At 35.6% G+C, this 15,381-nt stretch overlaps 1 protein-coding gene across 1 annotated transcript; it reads right to left on the minus strand.

Annotated features, from left to right (window-relative positions):
• On the minus strand, nt 1-15,343 carry LOC128209342 (uncharacterized). The gene is made up of 7 exons (XM_052913340.1): nt 15,290-15,343; nt 14,869-14,948; nt 13,241-13,581; nt 8,331-12,532; nt 7,846-7,974; nt 5,625-5,781; nt 1-3,732 (listed from the first exon to the last, which is right to left on the minus strand). Exons 3-7 carry the CDS (start codon nt 13,570-13,572, stop codon nt 3,018-3,020), a joined length of 5,535 nt encoding a protein of 1,844 aa, XP_052769300.1. The 5' UTR covers nt 13,573-13,581; nt 14,869-14,948; nt 15,290-15,343; the 3' UTR covers nt 1-3,017.
• Nucleotides 15,344-15,381: the final 38 nt, after the last annotated feature.

Below are 15,381 nucleotides of genomic sequence, written 5' to 3' on the forward strand. Positions count from 1 at the left end.
TATTTTGCAAGAAAATGTTCACTTAGTGAAGGGTCATAACTCTAGTTTAAGTTAAACACATACATTTAGCAGACTGTCTATGCATAACCAAACATAAAAACATAGAAGCAGATACTGATTCCTAAAATGGTTATAAGAATTCAAATGTTGTATTTTTAAAGAAAAAGGTTTATTAACAAGAACAATATTCTAGTATTTCATCGTGTTGGGGGTAAATCTCTAACAAAGGAACTGACTAGGCAAACAAAATATAGAAAATACCATGCAACGTAAATACATGTAATTTCTATCATATACATCTTGGAAGTAAATAGAGGTTGTAATGTATATTGACTAAAAAGACAAAAAATAAAACTAGTTGTCAAACAGTCAGTCTGAGAGAATGCAGCCCTAAGATGATCGATGAATACCAGCCTAGAACTTGTTTCTGGTAAAGTTTCTAACACTACAGAATTGGCATATGATATGGGGCCCATATTCACTAATGCTTTAGTCTGAGGATTGCAAATAATCAAATATTCCATAATATCTTTATTATTGTTCATTTTGACAAAAGTCGTGAAAAGATGTGTAAAAATCTTTCAAAAATTTTACCATCAGCGCAATTTCACAATGAAGTCTTGAGTTTGGAGTTTGGCCCTTGAGTTTAACTCATATTGTTGCCATTCAAGGACGTAATGTTGAGTTTGTATGCACTGTACATTTATTTGTTGATAATGTTGCAGACAGATGACAATGACACCACAGTGTCTTGATGACAAAGGCTCATTCAAGTCACAAAAAATAATTTCAACTAGCCATAATTATATCTTATACATACTTGAACATGTATATCATCAATATAATACATTGTATGTTCAAGTATGTATAAAATATAATTTTGGCTACCAGTAATTGAAATTATTTATTGTGACTTTAATGAGCCTTTGTCATCAAGCCACTGTGAATGACACTGGAAGTTATATGACAATACATGTACACATTTCTTGATAATTGTTTGTTTCAGGGCAAGGTGGTAATATATTTCACAGAGTGAGCAACAAAATATTTATTTATGAGTGGAGTAGCAATGAGTTGAGTATTCACTTTTGGTGTTCATGAGGCGAAATATATTGCTATCTTACACTGAAACAAACAATTTCTCTTTTTATTATGTGCCTTAAATTGGAAGTCAAGTTATTTAATTACACTTTTTTTAGAAAAAATGCGCCAATTTGTATGCCCAATGTCATTTCGGACATGATGTTGGTGAAATGGTGTCCAAGCCCTATGCACTCTCAAGTTTGATTTGGAACCAAGAGCTGGCTTAAATTTCAAAACAGTGAAAATTATCAAATTGATACTTTCATTGTTTGAAACAGTTAGTTGTCAATTTTATTTCACTCATAAATCTCTATAAACCACTGGACAGCATATAATCAATAGTTCCTTTTCTATATTCTATAAGAAGGCTCAATGAATACTTTTCTGTTGCAGGCTGACGAAAAATAGGATAAGAAGGTAGCGAAAACATTTCATTTTGGAAAATTATCATATTTTACACAAAGTTAGTATGGATATAGATATATTGCTTAGGCCTAAAAAAAAATACATTTGGTTCGGGTTACCCGACCCTACCTACGGAATAGGCGCCGACCCTAACGTTTTTATAGTCAGTTTGAAAAAAAAAATGTAAAACTAAAAAAAAAAAAAAAAAAAAATTCTTTTTTTTTTTTGCTTTTCAATATGTAGTTTAAAACCTTAATTGCTTATATAGAAGATAACTTGAACACCATTCTCCAATGATGAAAATGACATTCTTATATAAAGCCTTATAAAAAAAAAAAAAAAAAAAAATTTTTGAAAAGGATGTAACCCTAACCAAACAATTTTTTTTTTTAGGCCTTACATAAATGCACGTTCTGGTATTAATGTTGCCAAGAAAGTAACACAATACATCTCAACTGTATCTTGTACAAATGGTAGCAACACAATGTTATAGTTAAAAAAACAAAAAGTCATTACTTATCAATAGGGTCGGTCCAGGTAGCCAGAACCACAGCAATATTTTGTTGGGTCATATAACAATTCTTAATGAAAATCATCGTTAATGAAAATCTATACATAAACAGTCAAAATAATTCATTGAAAGCTACTGTATTATGTTGTAATCAGGTTAATACATGGAATTAAATGAAGATTACGGAGCGACATGACTAAAAGTTGCTGGTTACTGCTACTGAAAACCTAGGTAATTACTACTACTAGCACAGCAAGGTAAAGCACAATACATGTAGCATAATATTGTTTCTATAAGATTGTACATGAGTTGCCATATGACACATACATTTATGAAAGAAGTTCAGAAAAAGTTTTTTTCATCTATAATGTGGCATAGTCGAAAGAAAGCAAGATTCTTTTTTATTGTGGGACACATTTGTTGTCAAAATTGATTTTGTTTTTTATATTTTCAATACAAGGTTTGACCCTAAATCAGTACGGCAAAATGATGTCAACCTCATGTAATAAAAGGAAATAATAAAGAAATCATACAAGCAATTTCATTCATTCTGTTAGCAAAATGAAAAAAGATAAAAATAAAAAGAATACTTAAATAATGATTTATGTGAAGGAAATGTCTCTGAATCTTGACTTTTTAATGTGTTTTTTACAAAATGTACAACATGATGCAGGACTATTTCACTGTTTGTCTGATAACAAAACCATGCAGGCATTTATCTAGGCATTTGAGGAAGTTATATTACCCTAAAAATTGGGTATTTTTATTGCTTAAATCTTTGAATTTGGACTGAAACTCCAAGAGTAACTTGTAGAAATTGGTTACAGGGAAATCAGCTGGATTTTAACAAATTTGGCTGTGGGAATGAGTCTGAATATCTGACTTGGTGAAGGCCTAGAAAAAGGCGAGACACATATTAAATTCCATGGCTACTTCCATTACACACTGCATATCTTTTCACTTTAGCACATGTATACATGTGTAAGACATTGCACAATAAACATTACTTACAATAACATCAGTCTACTTTTAAAGCTTTAGTTAAATTCATTCTTGCTTTAGTTAGAGGGTCCGTGTTTCTTTCCCTAGAAACCAATTCAGTGTCAACACCCATAGTTGATTTCTTGTCATCAGAATCAATCTTTTCCTTAGCACATACTACAGACTTTTGGGTCTTCTTTTGAGTTGGTGACTTGAAGCTTGAACCTTTAACATTCAACACTGGTTTGGGTTTCTGATAAATATCTGTCCCACTCTCTGTACGCTTTTTCGTATTCCTTAACGACTTGGTCCGCTTTCTTGACCTGATTTTATTTCCGGCTAGTTTCAAATCCACTACAAGTTTATTAAAATTCCTCCCTGTTAGGGCTTCCTCATGAACATTTTCGGTGTGCCGTGCGATTCTTGATTTATCATAACAAGTAAAGGAGCACTGTTTACATTTGTACCTCTTCCAGCCAAGGTGTGAAATAATGTGCCGCCGCAGATTTGTCAAGTTTGTACATGGACAGTCACACTGTTTACATTTCATGCTCGTTTCATCCACAAGTTTCTCAATCTCAACAAAACTGTGGCACACCAGGCGAGTGGGGTTTTCAGAGTCGCGCACATATTCCCGCCGGAAACTAGGGGAATTACCAGCTCGTGCAGGCTCTGGGGGCTGTCCCGTGTACACATGCTCAGTACTTTGACCTGCTTTCTTGTACACCCAGATCTCCTCGAAGTGGGAAAACCTGAAACATCAGGGGCTTAATAAATATGTATCTTTGGGTAAAAAAGAGCCAAACTGGGTGACATTGGTTTAGTGGTACAAGTATCACCTCTCACACTAGAGGTTGTTGGTTCAGCCAAACCACGAGAACATTCACTTGGCCTACCAAACAGGACACTGATACTGGTGTAACCAAGGAAAATGACTAAAGAGGGAATCAAATAAGCTTAGACATAACCCAGCTGATTTATATTTTTTAAAGAAGATGTAGATGTCAAATTATGTCTGTTATTTCTTAGCTGACTATGGGCATTATTCAATAATTATTTAAGCCAGCATGATGGCCCATTGGGGCTTGCTATGCATATGCAAACTGCCATGCCTTGTGTGCAGTTTCTCATGTGAACATCTTTAAGATTTTTTTCAAGTTATGACTAAAGGTAAAAGCTGCACATAGCAAGTCAACTAACAACGCCATCCAGATTAATGAAAATACCTAGACCATTTTTCAAAAGAAAGCTAAAAATTACCTACACAAACTTTAACTAATTAAGTGAATGGAATATAATTGTGTTTTACATGTTTTCAGTGCCCATGGTCAAACTCTTTTTCTTTTTTTTCTCTTAAAATCTCTTAAAATGACATCAAGATGAAAGTTTTGTGTACCAGGTAATAACAATTTGTCTCCAAAAAACTTCCTGAACATTTTGGGGTAGTTATTTCAAAATCCTTCTAACGGTTCAAGCGGTATGGAGCAGACATGAAAATACAGTCATATGACCTTCGACCTCTAAGTGTGACCTTGACTTGAGCTGCTTGTAACAGGCTCTGCACATCTCCTCAATATGGTGAACATTTGTGGCGAGCAATTTCAAAATCCATGGGTTCAAGAGATATGGGGCAGGCACAAATTGTAGTCATATTAATTGCATATGAGCTTTGATTTCTTTCTACATGTGACCTTGATTTTGAACTAGCTGGTTGAAACATGAGCTCTGCACATCGTCTTAACATGGTGAAAATGTGTGGGTAGTTATTTAAAAATCCTTGAGGGGGTTCAAGACATAAAGCTGGCACGGAAAATAGTCATATTATAGTCATATGACCTTTGACTTCAAAGTGTGACCTTGAACCTAGCTAATTGTAACATGTACTCTTCACATTGTATATGGTGAACATTTGTGGTGAAATATTTCAAAATACTTCACAATGTTCAAGAGATATGGAGCGACACAAATTATAGTCATTTGACCTTTGACCTCTAAGTGTGAATTTGACCTTGAAGTGAGCTGGCTGTAAAATGCACTCTGCATACAGTCTGAATATGGAGAACATTTGTGGCCAGTTACTTCAAAATCCTTCAAGCGGTTCAAGATACATTATATGAAGCAGACATGTATTGTCATGGACAGACAGACGGACAGATAAATCGAGCAAAAACAATGTGTCTCCCCATGTATGGGAGGACAGACATAATTATAAGCAATGGTAGGTGTTATATTGAAGTTAATTTCGCACTTCATTTTAAAAATATACTTTCATAGTAACGTCATGTGTGTGACGACAAATGTAGTATTCAAAATGCACTATACATGGTCACACTTGTAAACACGTATCTTTTGCAATATAAGTGATATGATGAATTTTTCAGTATTACTTCCTGAAATGTCATTTTATTCCAATACCTTAAATAATACAAGCGAATGCATGTCTGCAGGCCCAAAATCCTACGCGACGGCTCATTTTTTATACTTTCTGTTTCATATAAGGGCATTATTTGTGAACAATGAAAGTGTGCTTTCACATCTTCAAGTGCTGGTTATAATTGCCAACCTAGTTTTTGGGACTATCAAAGCTATTTAATTAAATCCTAGATCACTTTCTTTTCAATTATAAATCACAATTATAGCAAACCTCTCCTTAGCACTCTTTCTGACTGGTCGACCTGACCTTTCTTCTGGCTTCTGATTGGCTGCAGGTTTAACTTTGACCTCTGTCTCCTCATCTGAATGATTAAGGTCACTGGATATGTCAATGACACCAAGATCACTCAAGTCTCCCTCAAGGTCAACTGTAAAACATAACATAACACACCATAACATAACAAATAATACCATACCATACTGTACAGTACCATACCATACCATACAATACCAGACTGTACCACACCGTACCGTACCATATCATACCATACCATATTGTACCATACAAAATTGTACTGTACAGTACCATACCATACCGTACCATACCATACCATACCTTACAGTACTGTACCGTACCATACCATACCATACCATACCATACAATACCATATTGTACTGTTGCGCACCATACAGTACGGTACTGTATCACACCATACCATACCATACATAGAACTGAACAGAAGATTTATTTACCAGAAGATCATAGACCCATATGCAGTGTGTGTATACCACGTGATAAATTGCGTCATAAATGCTATGTCGGAAGGCAATATTTTGAGTTGAAAAAATACTAAGATAACTTCACTATATCTTCACCATTTTAAATGAAACATACCGCAGTCTACGCTGCTTAAGGAGCCCTGCCTTTGGTCTTTTACCAGAGTTTGATTGAGGGTTTAGTTTCCTAAAACACTTCGACAAACCTTTTCACAATACGGTCGTCTGATGGAGTACTGTCAAAACATTATTTTTGAAAACAGATTTGTCGAAGTGTTTGATGAAACGACCTTATCAAATTTCGGTAATAAAATAAATGCGGGGCTCTTTAAGCGGCATAGACTGCGCTTTGTTTTATTTAAAATGGTGTTGTAATAGAAAAGTTATCTTTCATTTACCTCATCATTTTAAGCAAAACGTTGCCTTCCGACGTAGCATTTATGACGTCATTTATCAGTATACACACACTGATATGGCTGAATATCATACAAAATGGCGATAAATGTGAATAAATGATACTCAAGTTAATTTTTTTTCAGTACCAAACATTTAACAGTATTACATTTTCTGGAATTTGAAATGTATTGAATATGAGACAAAGTGGATGTGAATGTCCCTAGAAAGGAATAAACAGATATATCATTAATCTTAAGGAATAATTTCCCTGCAAATTCATTTTGTGACAATTTTTATTTCATCAATTATGTCTAAAAAGTAAAAATGATATTTTCATGAAAAGACATCACTGCAATAACTTTATCATAGCGCAAAATGTGAGTGTTACTCACACAAGTTTTTTTTGTCGATGTGCAACTCTTTCTAGGGTTGGTCAAATGACAACCTCTTGAGGTAGAGAAAAGGTGAAAATATACCGAGCATACAAAATTATTTATTTAATTTATACAGTTGCTGCAACTTCCTCCTGACATGATATGAAATAGGGGTTGTTGTGTATGTTCTTGTGAAGCCAACATTTTTTACAGAAGCTTATATTGTATTTTCATTAAAACGTAATTTAATACATTTGTACACAAAAATATTAGCCTGTGTGATGATTTCATTACTTGCTGGTGTGGCTGAAATAGCTAGTTGGGAATTTAAAACTCTATTTTTTTTAAAAACAAGACGGTAAAACATTTTGATTTTTATGGCATGATGTTCCTAAAAGAATAAAGTCATTTTTTTCAAAAAAAAAGGGTCATGAATATTTCAAAAACTTGTTAATTTTGCTTTAAAACATAGATATTCCAATTTTTACACGGTCAAAACAGAATGTTAAATTGTAATACCATATGGGTTTTTCAGTGCAGTCTGATTACCGTATATTTGTTGATAATGTGATCAATGATGTATTATGTCTGATTACCGTATATTTGTTGATAATGTGATCAATGATGTATTATTTCTAAAGCAAATACATTTCCCGTTACTCTGATACCAAATTATTACCAAGAATGTGAAAAATAAAATAAATTGGTGTAGATAACTTTGTCCAAGTCACAAGTATTACAAGCAACAAATCATCACAGAGTTGAAATATTAACCACAAAACTTTCTGCAAAAAGCATACATTCCGTACATTTCAAATACTTGAAATGAAAGAAGTGTAGCAAAAAGTAAGAAAGAGTTCAGCTCCACCTCCATTTCACACACATGTTCCTAACTCACTACCGATGTTGCATCATCATTGTAAGAACTAACTGCGTACTCCTTACCTATGTGAGAGTTATCTCCCTCATCACGCTGCCCCTGCGCCTCAAGATGTGAGGTTAGCTCCGCCTCTGTTACACGTAGATCATCCTCGGAAAATCCACTAAAGTCACTACCGACCTCGCTATCATCATCTACAATGTACAGTTAGTGTTTTGTTTATTTCAATGTCAGTACCGTAATTACATATTGGCCTAAACATGAATATTTTAAACCTTCTTATGCTGCACATATCAAAAATCCAATTTTTCTTTTGTTTCCTAGATAAAAAAGAATCTAAAGCTCAGTACTCAGTCAGATATGAGTGCAGGTATTATTTAATTGTTCATTGCAGTCAAGTTTCAATCTGATTTAAAATGATAAATATTACAAGTTATAATTTTAACATTAGGGTCCTAACACAGCTTAGAAATCTTTGAAAGCAACTATTTAACGTGATTTGTTTGCTAATTTTACAAACTAACTATGGTTTTTTTTCTATCTAACAAACCTTCGCTAGATTGAGATAATGTTCCAGCAATACTGGCCAGGTCCTCCACATGTCTGAGTGATGATGGGCCAGGTCTTGGTTCTTCCTCTACGACCATCACGTCCATGCGTACCGACTTCTCCCCAGCAAGATCAGAGTCTGGCTTGTCTGAACATGTGACTTCTACTTCTACAGCTGCCATAGTACAATGTTTTGTGGTATGCTTTGTATCATGTTTATCATTCCTCACCTTGACATCCGTGGATTCACCAGGCCCTGATTTGGCTCTTTCTGTACCCTGAAATCTTTCTGTTGTTTTGTTTGCTTTTTTCTGAAATATAGGCGATAATTCAATACCTGAAACTGACTTTTCTATTGCCCTTGTAAATATTGGAGAGTCTGGTGATGAAGGTTCCTTTTCCTCATAATGAATTGTCTTATCGGATTTCTTTTTTGCATTTTCAGTCACATTTGATTTATTTGATTTCATTTCATTCCCCTCTGATTTCATATTTTCATTCACTGAATCATTGTTCTCATTTATTGCAGCAGTAGTTACCATACTTAAATCAATCCTTGCTCTCTTTTTAGACACATTTTCAGAATTATTCCCTGCCTTTCGACTATCAACAGAACCTAGAGTCTCTTTAGGTGATAGGGATAATGTTCTTTTCTTTCCAGACATAGCCTGTTTTGCTGTGTAACATTTGGTTTTTATGTGACGGTCATAACTTTTTTTCTTCCAAAATCTTTCATGACATTTTGGACACTGCTTTAAACCAGTAGACAATGGATAAAATCCAAAACTTGCTGGTGCTTGTTTACATTTCACCATTTCTGGTTTCTTTCTAGGCGACAGATTTAACTTCTTACAAACTGTCGATGTCTCCTCCTTTTTCTGTTTATCTTGCTTACTTTTCTTTGTCACTTCCCATACAGATCTCTTTTCTAATTTTGACGGACTTAATTTCAACAGTTCAGAGTCAAAAAAGATACTTCCTGTTGACAATCTTGTCCTGTGTCTGTTTTCTAGTGTCTTATCTTCATTTTTATCTCTGAGTTCGTTAATTTCATTTTCAATCTCTATTTCTTTCACATCGGTCTCCCCTGCATGTTTTTCATCCTTAGAGTTATTTTTATCATCTACAGAACTCTCTGAGATGATTGAACTCTCTGAGATGATTTTCCCTGATTTACTATTTTTTATTTCAAACGTGTTTCTAACAGGACTGTCTCCTTTGTTACTTTGTATAAATGGTCTGGCAATTTTAGGCTTGTCAATTGAACTTCTTACACCTGACGCTAGCTTTCTACTTTCTCCTTGTTTTTGATCCCTTGATTCGCAGGAAGATCCAGAGCTACTGCGAACACATGAAAATCTTCCCTCCTTGCTTGGTACAAACACTGACCGTACCTTTTCCCTCGACTTTCTACCACCATCTGCATCACAGTCACTAGAAATTACCCCTTGATCATCCCCATAAACAGGAAAGGCATACACATTTTTGTCTACAAAACCTTCGGAATTCTGAAGAAGCTTTAGTTCCTTAGGATATTTTGGACTTTCTACACACCTGTCAGTAATTCTGTGTCGATCTACCGATGCATCCCGTGAAGTTGGCAAAGGTTCCTTGTTCATGTTTGTTTTGTCAATGGAGTAGTCACTTTGTCTGTCCCTGGAGGATTCTCGTGAGGAAATGTAGAAATTGTCCTCCACAAAGCCAGCAGAGTTTTCCAGCTTTTTCATTTCTCTGGAAAGTTTTGATTTAGGTCTCTCATGAGAGGATTCCCTTGAAGAGCTTCCATGGTCAGCCATCTGCTTTGCTTTACCACTATCACCTACTAGTTCTGACTTAACTTCTGAATCTCTAGGTTGTGAAGCATCAAAATTGTGTGCTTGCATTGCTTCAACATTCTTATCAACATACCCAGCAGAATTTTCTAGCCTTTTTAGCTCCTTTGAGAGCCTTTTTCTCTCTTCAGTCTCTCTATTAAGTTTTTCTGTCAGACTTTCATGCTTTCCTGAACCAGATTTGTAATACTTCTCTTCAACAAAGCCTGCTGAGTTTTGCAACCTCTTCTGTTCTAAGGAAAGGCGTTTTGCTGGCTGTTTGGACCTTTCTTCAGTACTTTCACTATAGCTTGTATCAACAGAACCTTCAGATTGTCCAGCTTCATAGTCACTGCCAGGCCTATCAGTCTTAGTTACACTTGGCTTTGCTTTTCTTCTCATTGGTTTGGATAAAGTTGAAACAGATAATGCATCTTTACTTTGTTTCTTAGTGAGGAAATTCTTAGCTCGCTTTTTCCTGTCCTTAGCAAACTTGGTCAGACTGGCTGACTCAACCAGTTCAGCCATCTCTTTAACAGTCATCTTAAACTTCCTGTTATAGCCATCTCCAGAGTTTGACTGAAGGGAAGGTGTAGGGGAAGAGGGAAGAGACCTTCTATGGCTCACAGGTGACATTTCAAGAACTTCAGATTCTATCAGAAGCTTTTCAGGAGTTCTCTCTCCTGCGCTTATTGACCTAAAATGTCGCTTAACACCAACTTCTGTGGTTCTAATATTTGAACCAGACTCACTTTGGCTAATGTTCCTCTTTCTTGCATTATGACCAATATTTGTTACTTTTTCAACAGATTTTGCCCTTTCCTGTTTTTCACCACTTCTGAGAAATTTCTTACTATTGTCATTGGTATCTTTACCTAGAGCCTCTCTTGTCAACTTAGTTTCAAGTTCCAGTATTTCAAGGCTCTGCCTCTTCAGTCCTACATTATGAACACCTGTACTTGCCATTATTGGTGTCTTTAGATCTGATTCATCCTTATGCATATCTTTTCCGTCCTTTAAGCCTGCTTCTCTGCTTAATCTCTCCCTAAGTTTTCTGATTTCATTGATATTCTTACTACCACAATTTCCATCATTAGTATCTAAATATTCCATAGCTTCATTGTCAGAGACTTTCTCATCACCATCATCATCATCATCATTATCATCATCATCTTGTCTTAATCTTGAAGGTCTTTCACTGTTCTTGATAGGTGAGGCTTCCTTGTCTTGTACTTCTTTGACTAAAGGTTTTGTAAGCCCTTCTAGGAGTTTTTTATTTTTTTCAGTTGATGCCTTTTGTGGTTCTTTGTCTTTACTATTCCCCTGTTCTACCACAGCCGTATCTGTCTTGTCACCTTGTGAATCACTTGTCCAGATTGCTTTAGCTCTGAGCTTCTCTTGAAGTTTTAACAATTCTGTATTCCGACTGCGCATTATGATCTTTCCTTTAGGTCCTACTACGATCAATTCTGGTGTTGGAGTTGTGACATCACTTCCTTTCTTCGGGCTCTTCTTTGGTGAGGGTGTTTTGTTACTAATTTCAGAGTTTTCTGAACTCGATCTTGAGCTGCTTGACTGTGAACTAGCACCTGATAGTTTATCTTTATCATCCTTCTTGGCAATACTTTTTTTACATGAGCTATAATGTCTAGAATAGGTTTTAGCTTTCCAGAACACTCGATCGCATTTATCACATTTTTTCACACCGGTGGAATAAGAGAAAAGTCGTGTTGACTGTTGGTCATTTGTTTTTTCTACAGAGTCTTGATCAGTCTCCATCTTCTCAGGACTCTTCTCTACAGTCTTGCTTTTATTAGAATGCTTATCATCTGCATTTGTAGCGGCTAATTCAGTTGCCCCGTTTTCATTTCTGTGGGATATTGGCTTCAACTTTGTTTTATTTTTGTCTTCAAGTTTCTTCACTTCAGACTCTGTCAGGTATTCAACAGATTTTCTAGGAGATGACTTTCGAGGTCTAGTCAATATCCCTTTTGATATGGGTCTGACTAGCAAACCAGCTGCCGGCTCATTGCATTTCTGTTTCGCAAGAGAAGCACAAAGATTAACAATTGATTTCTTTTCTCTACGAGCCTTAATTATTTCCATCTGTTTAGTCCTCTCTCGCTGCTTTTTCTCTCTATAAGCCCTCAAAATCTCTTCAGCATTATCTCCCTGGCTATTTTCCACCATTACAGCATTGCGATTGGTAGGAATAGAGGTCAAGGTCACAGTATTGGTGACTTTGGTGACTCGCTGTCTTTCCAAATCTTCAGCTGCTCGTGTATACATCTCGTAAGCAGAAGACTTGCCATCAAACATGTTACCAACCACTCTCTCAACGACAGAGCTGCTCGCATGCTGACCAGAGGGAGAAGATCTCGTATGGCTGGTCCTGAAATGTAATAAACGTTAATTTTTGCAGTTGCTTTTTGATGACAAAAATAGTCACAAAAATCAATTTCTTTGACATACTTGAACTTCTAAAGTGCTAATGAAATAGTGTGTCTTTGATCATATATTTACTTATGCTGATTTACTTTGTATCACTGTAGTCTTTGAGAAATATAAATAAGGTGTCGGTCTAGGTTTTGCATTTCAACATAGCACAACTCCAAAAAAACAACTACCAAAATATAGAGTGCTATAATAATAAATGACAAATAGCTATGACTTGAACATGTCTGGTAATCACAGAGAGGCCTAGATAATTAAAACACTTTCTGATCTGTGTACAATAACTGAATTAAGTATTATCATTTAATTTAAAAATAAGACGTTATTAGAATTTGTCACTTAATTTAACAACGCACCCCATTCCATTGAAATACAGTGATCCATATTGTTCTACTTACATTTATCAATTATGTATCAGCATATATATGCTGTGTGTGAGTCCTGCCTTTTACACACTGCAGTTGATATACTTTTTTACAATATATAAAAAGTGGGAACATACTCAATACTACAATAGGACGCCCTCGGTGTATAAGCATTGATCCATCACAATCGCTGTGTATCAACAGACACAATATACATACAAAACTCAACGTCATACAGGACATAAGATAATCAGCCTATGATAGTATCTAGATATTTATACCCAGGATCCTCTGGCTGTACAATGACCGTCTCCATGTTTGATCGACCAGCCATCCATTCCCCCTGCCGCTTGTCCTCATGTGAGTCTGTACAGTACACTCGCTTGTGGGCGACAAAGTTTGGAAGACTGCGGAACATATTACGGCAAACACGACACTCCAGTATGAAGTCACACTCATCATGTAGCAGAGTGCGAGTCTCCTCAGATCCATAATGAACGCCATGTAAGATTTGTTCAAGCATTGAACGGTTCATTTGAATCGCCGTCCGTATTACAGAGAAGTCAATCTCTGCTGGGGACTCTGACCGTGAACTGTCCTGTTTTGAAGCCATGGTCAGTGCCTGTAAGAAACAGATTTTAGTGACAATCAAACAAAAGAACAATAGTTTAAATATTACAGGATTTATCAAATATGAGAGGATTTATTAATTTCATTCTCATAAAAACACACCATGTAAAGGCTTAAAAGACATTTGAAATAATACAGGCATGGTTAATACAGATAAGGTGCATACATGTTCTGAGATTTATCTCCAATACTATGCTGCTGTCAACCACTTCAACACCAGTTGAATATTTAGCCCATTTATGGTAAGATTCACTATATAAATGTTCTGACTGTTGATTTATTCTTACTGCTATCAAAATATGTTTTAGCCAATAAGAGTGATTGGTATCAAATATTAAATAAATGCTTAATAATTTACAGCAGCACAGTACCAGCTAAATATCAATTTCTAAAATAACCATTACTGTATCCGTTTAAATATTGTTTTAACAAATTAAACAACATCTAATAGGCAAACTTATAAACTTAATATAGATATAATATTAATACCTGTTAAACAATAGGTGGTGAGTTTTAGGGACAAGTTAAAAACATCTTAATATTAGCTCAATTTAAAATTTAGATATTTGAAAAAAAAATGGAGTGACTTTTAATATATTAAGGAAGTTCAATGCTTTAGAAGTTTGAATTTCTCGCAAAATTCTTGTATAAACATGATACAACTGGCACTTTTCAACCAGTTTCTAGATCTAAGATTGTAATATTGCTGTCAGTGAATTCTTAGGTCGAAATGAACCATTTTGTCAAAGTCAAATTCTAAAGTTAATAATTGTTATTGATGCTGACTATTGATTTATAGCATTGGATTCTAATTCCGCCAATATGATCGTCCTAAATTTTTGGCACCAGGATACGCTGATATTGTTTCTAGATTAAACCTTTACCAGTCAATTGTAGCTACGCCCCAACTAGGTCCGGGAAAAGCTTGGCCCAAAACGCGGACAGTTCCCATTAAAAAACGGATATTTCCCTGCACAAAGCCATGGCCCATTCCCCGCTAACCCTATTTTCGGTGCAAAAACAAAACCACTGCATTCACTCAGCACATTGGGGCCACCTGGAAGGTAAAAACACGGCCGATTCCCCCCCCCCCCCTATCCCCAGACCTGGGAGAGCCGTGGTAACAAGTGACTGGTGCATAACAAAGAAGCTTGGGTGGTTATTCGCTTCAGATACAGCGACATTCACTTTCCTTCTGATGGTACAATTAATACACATCAATGTAGTTTTGTTGACTGGCGGATAGGTATGTTTGAATGAAATTTGGTCCTGGTCATACCTTCAAGTTGAAGCCTGGTGCACCTCAAGTGTTATCTCAACTCATGTGTACAGTATATTGACCTGGAAGGGGAAACAGTCCTGAAAACCAAAACACATGGATATTAATATTGATATTGAATATCTTTTATGTACATTAGACTTCATGTATAAAACTGAAGCAGGCTACCATATTTTTTGTGAACGACAACAGGAAATAACAAGAAGTTAGAAAAAACAAACACCCTGGTCTAAACATTTTACAGGGTTTCATTATGGCGACCCAGCATAAAACTCGTGTGCAATTTTGGTCACAAGTTTGATTAATTCCTACAGTAAAACGAATGGTTCATACATTGACTTTGATCTTAACAACTAGATTAGTGCATAATGCAATGATAAGATTTAATAATCATAAACTACAAATAAGAATAAATATGTACTTGGGAGTTTTCTAGGTTTTACAGGGCGAGTATCGGAGCAACTTTCCTTTTTTGAGCGGTGCATTGTGGGTAGGGCGGAAGTTGGTGCTCGT

Source organism: Mya arenaria, chromosome 11 (genome assembly GCF_026914265.1).
Source record: "Mya arenaria isolate MELC-2E11 chromosome 11, ASM2691426v1".
Taxonomy (NCBI): Eukaryota; Metazoa; Mollusca; class Bivalvia; order Myida; family Myidae; genus Mya; species Mya arenaria.

Bases quoted from the DNA above. Each gene is read 5' to 3' on its own strand.
- LOC128209342 (XM_052913340.1), bottom strand. From the start codon at position 13,572: ATGGCTTCAAAACAGGACAGTTCACGGTCAGAGTCCCCAGCAGAGATT. The intron at 5,782-7,845 runs GTAAGGAGTACG...TATGTTTTACAG, and splicing joins GGGAGATAACTCTCACATAG to TTGACCTTGAGGGAGACTTG. The intron at 3,733-5,624 runs GTTTGCTATAAT...CTGATGTTTCAG, and splicing joins AGAAAGAGTGCTAAGGAGAG to GTTTTCCCACTTCGAGGAGA.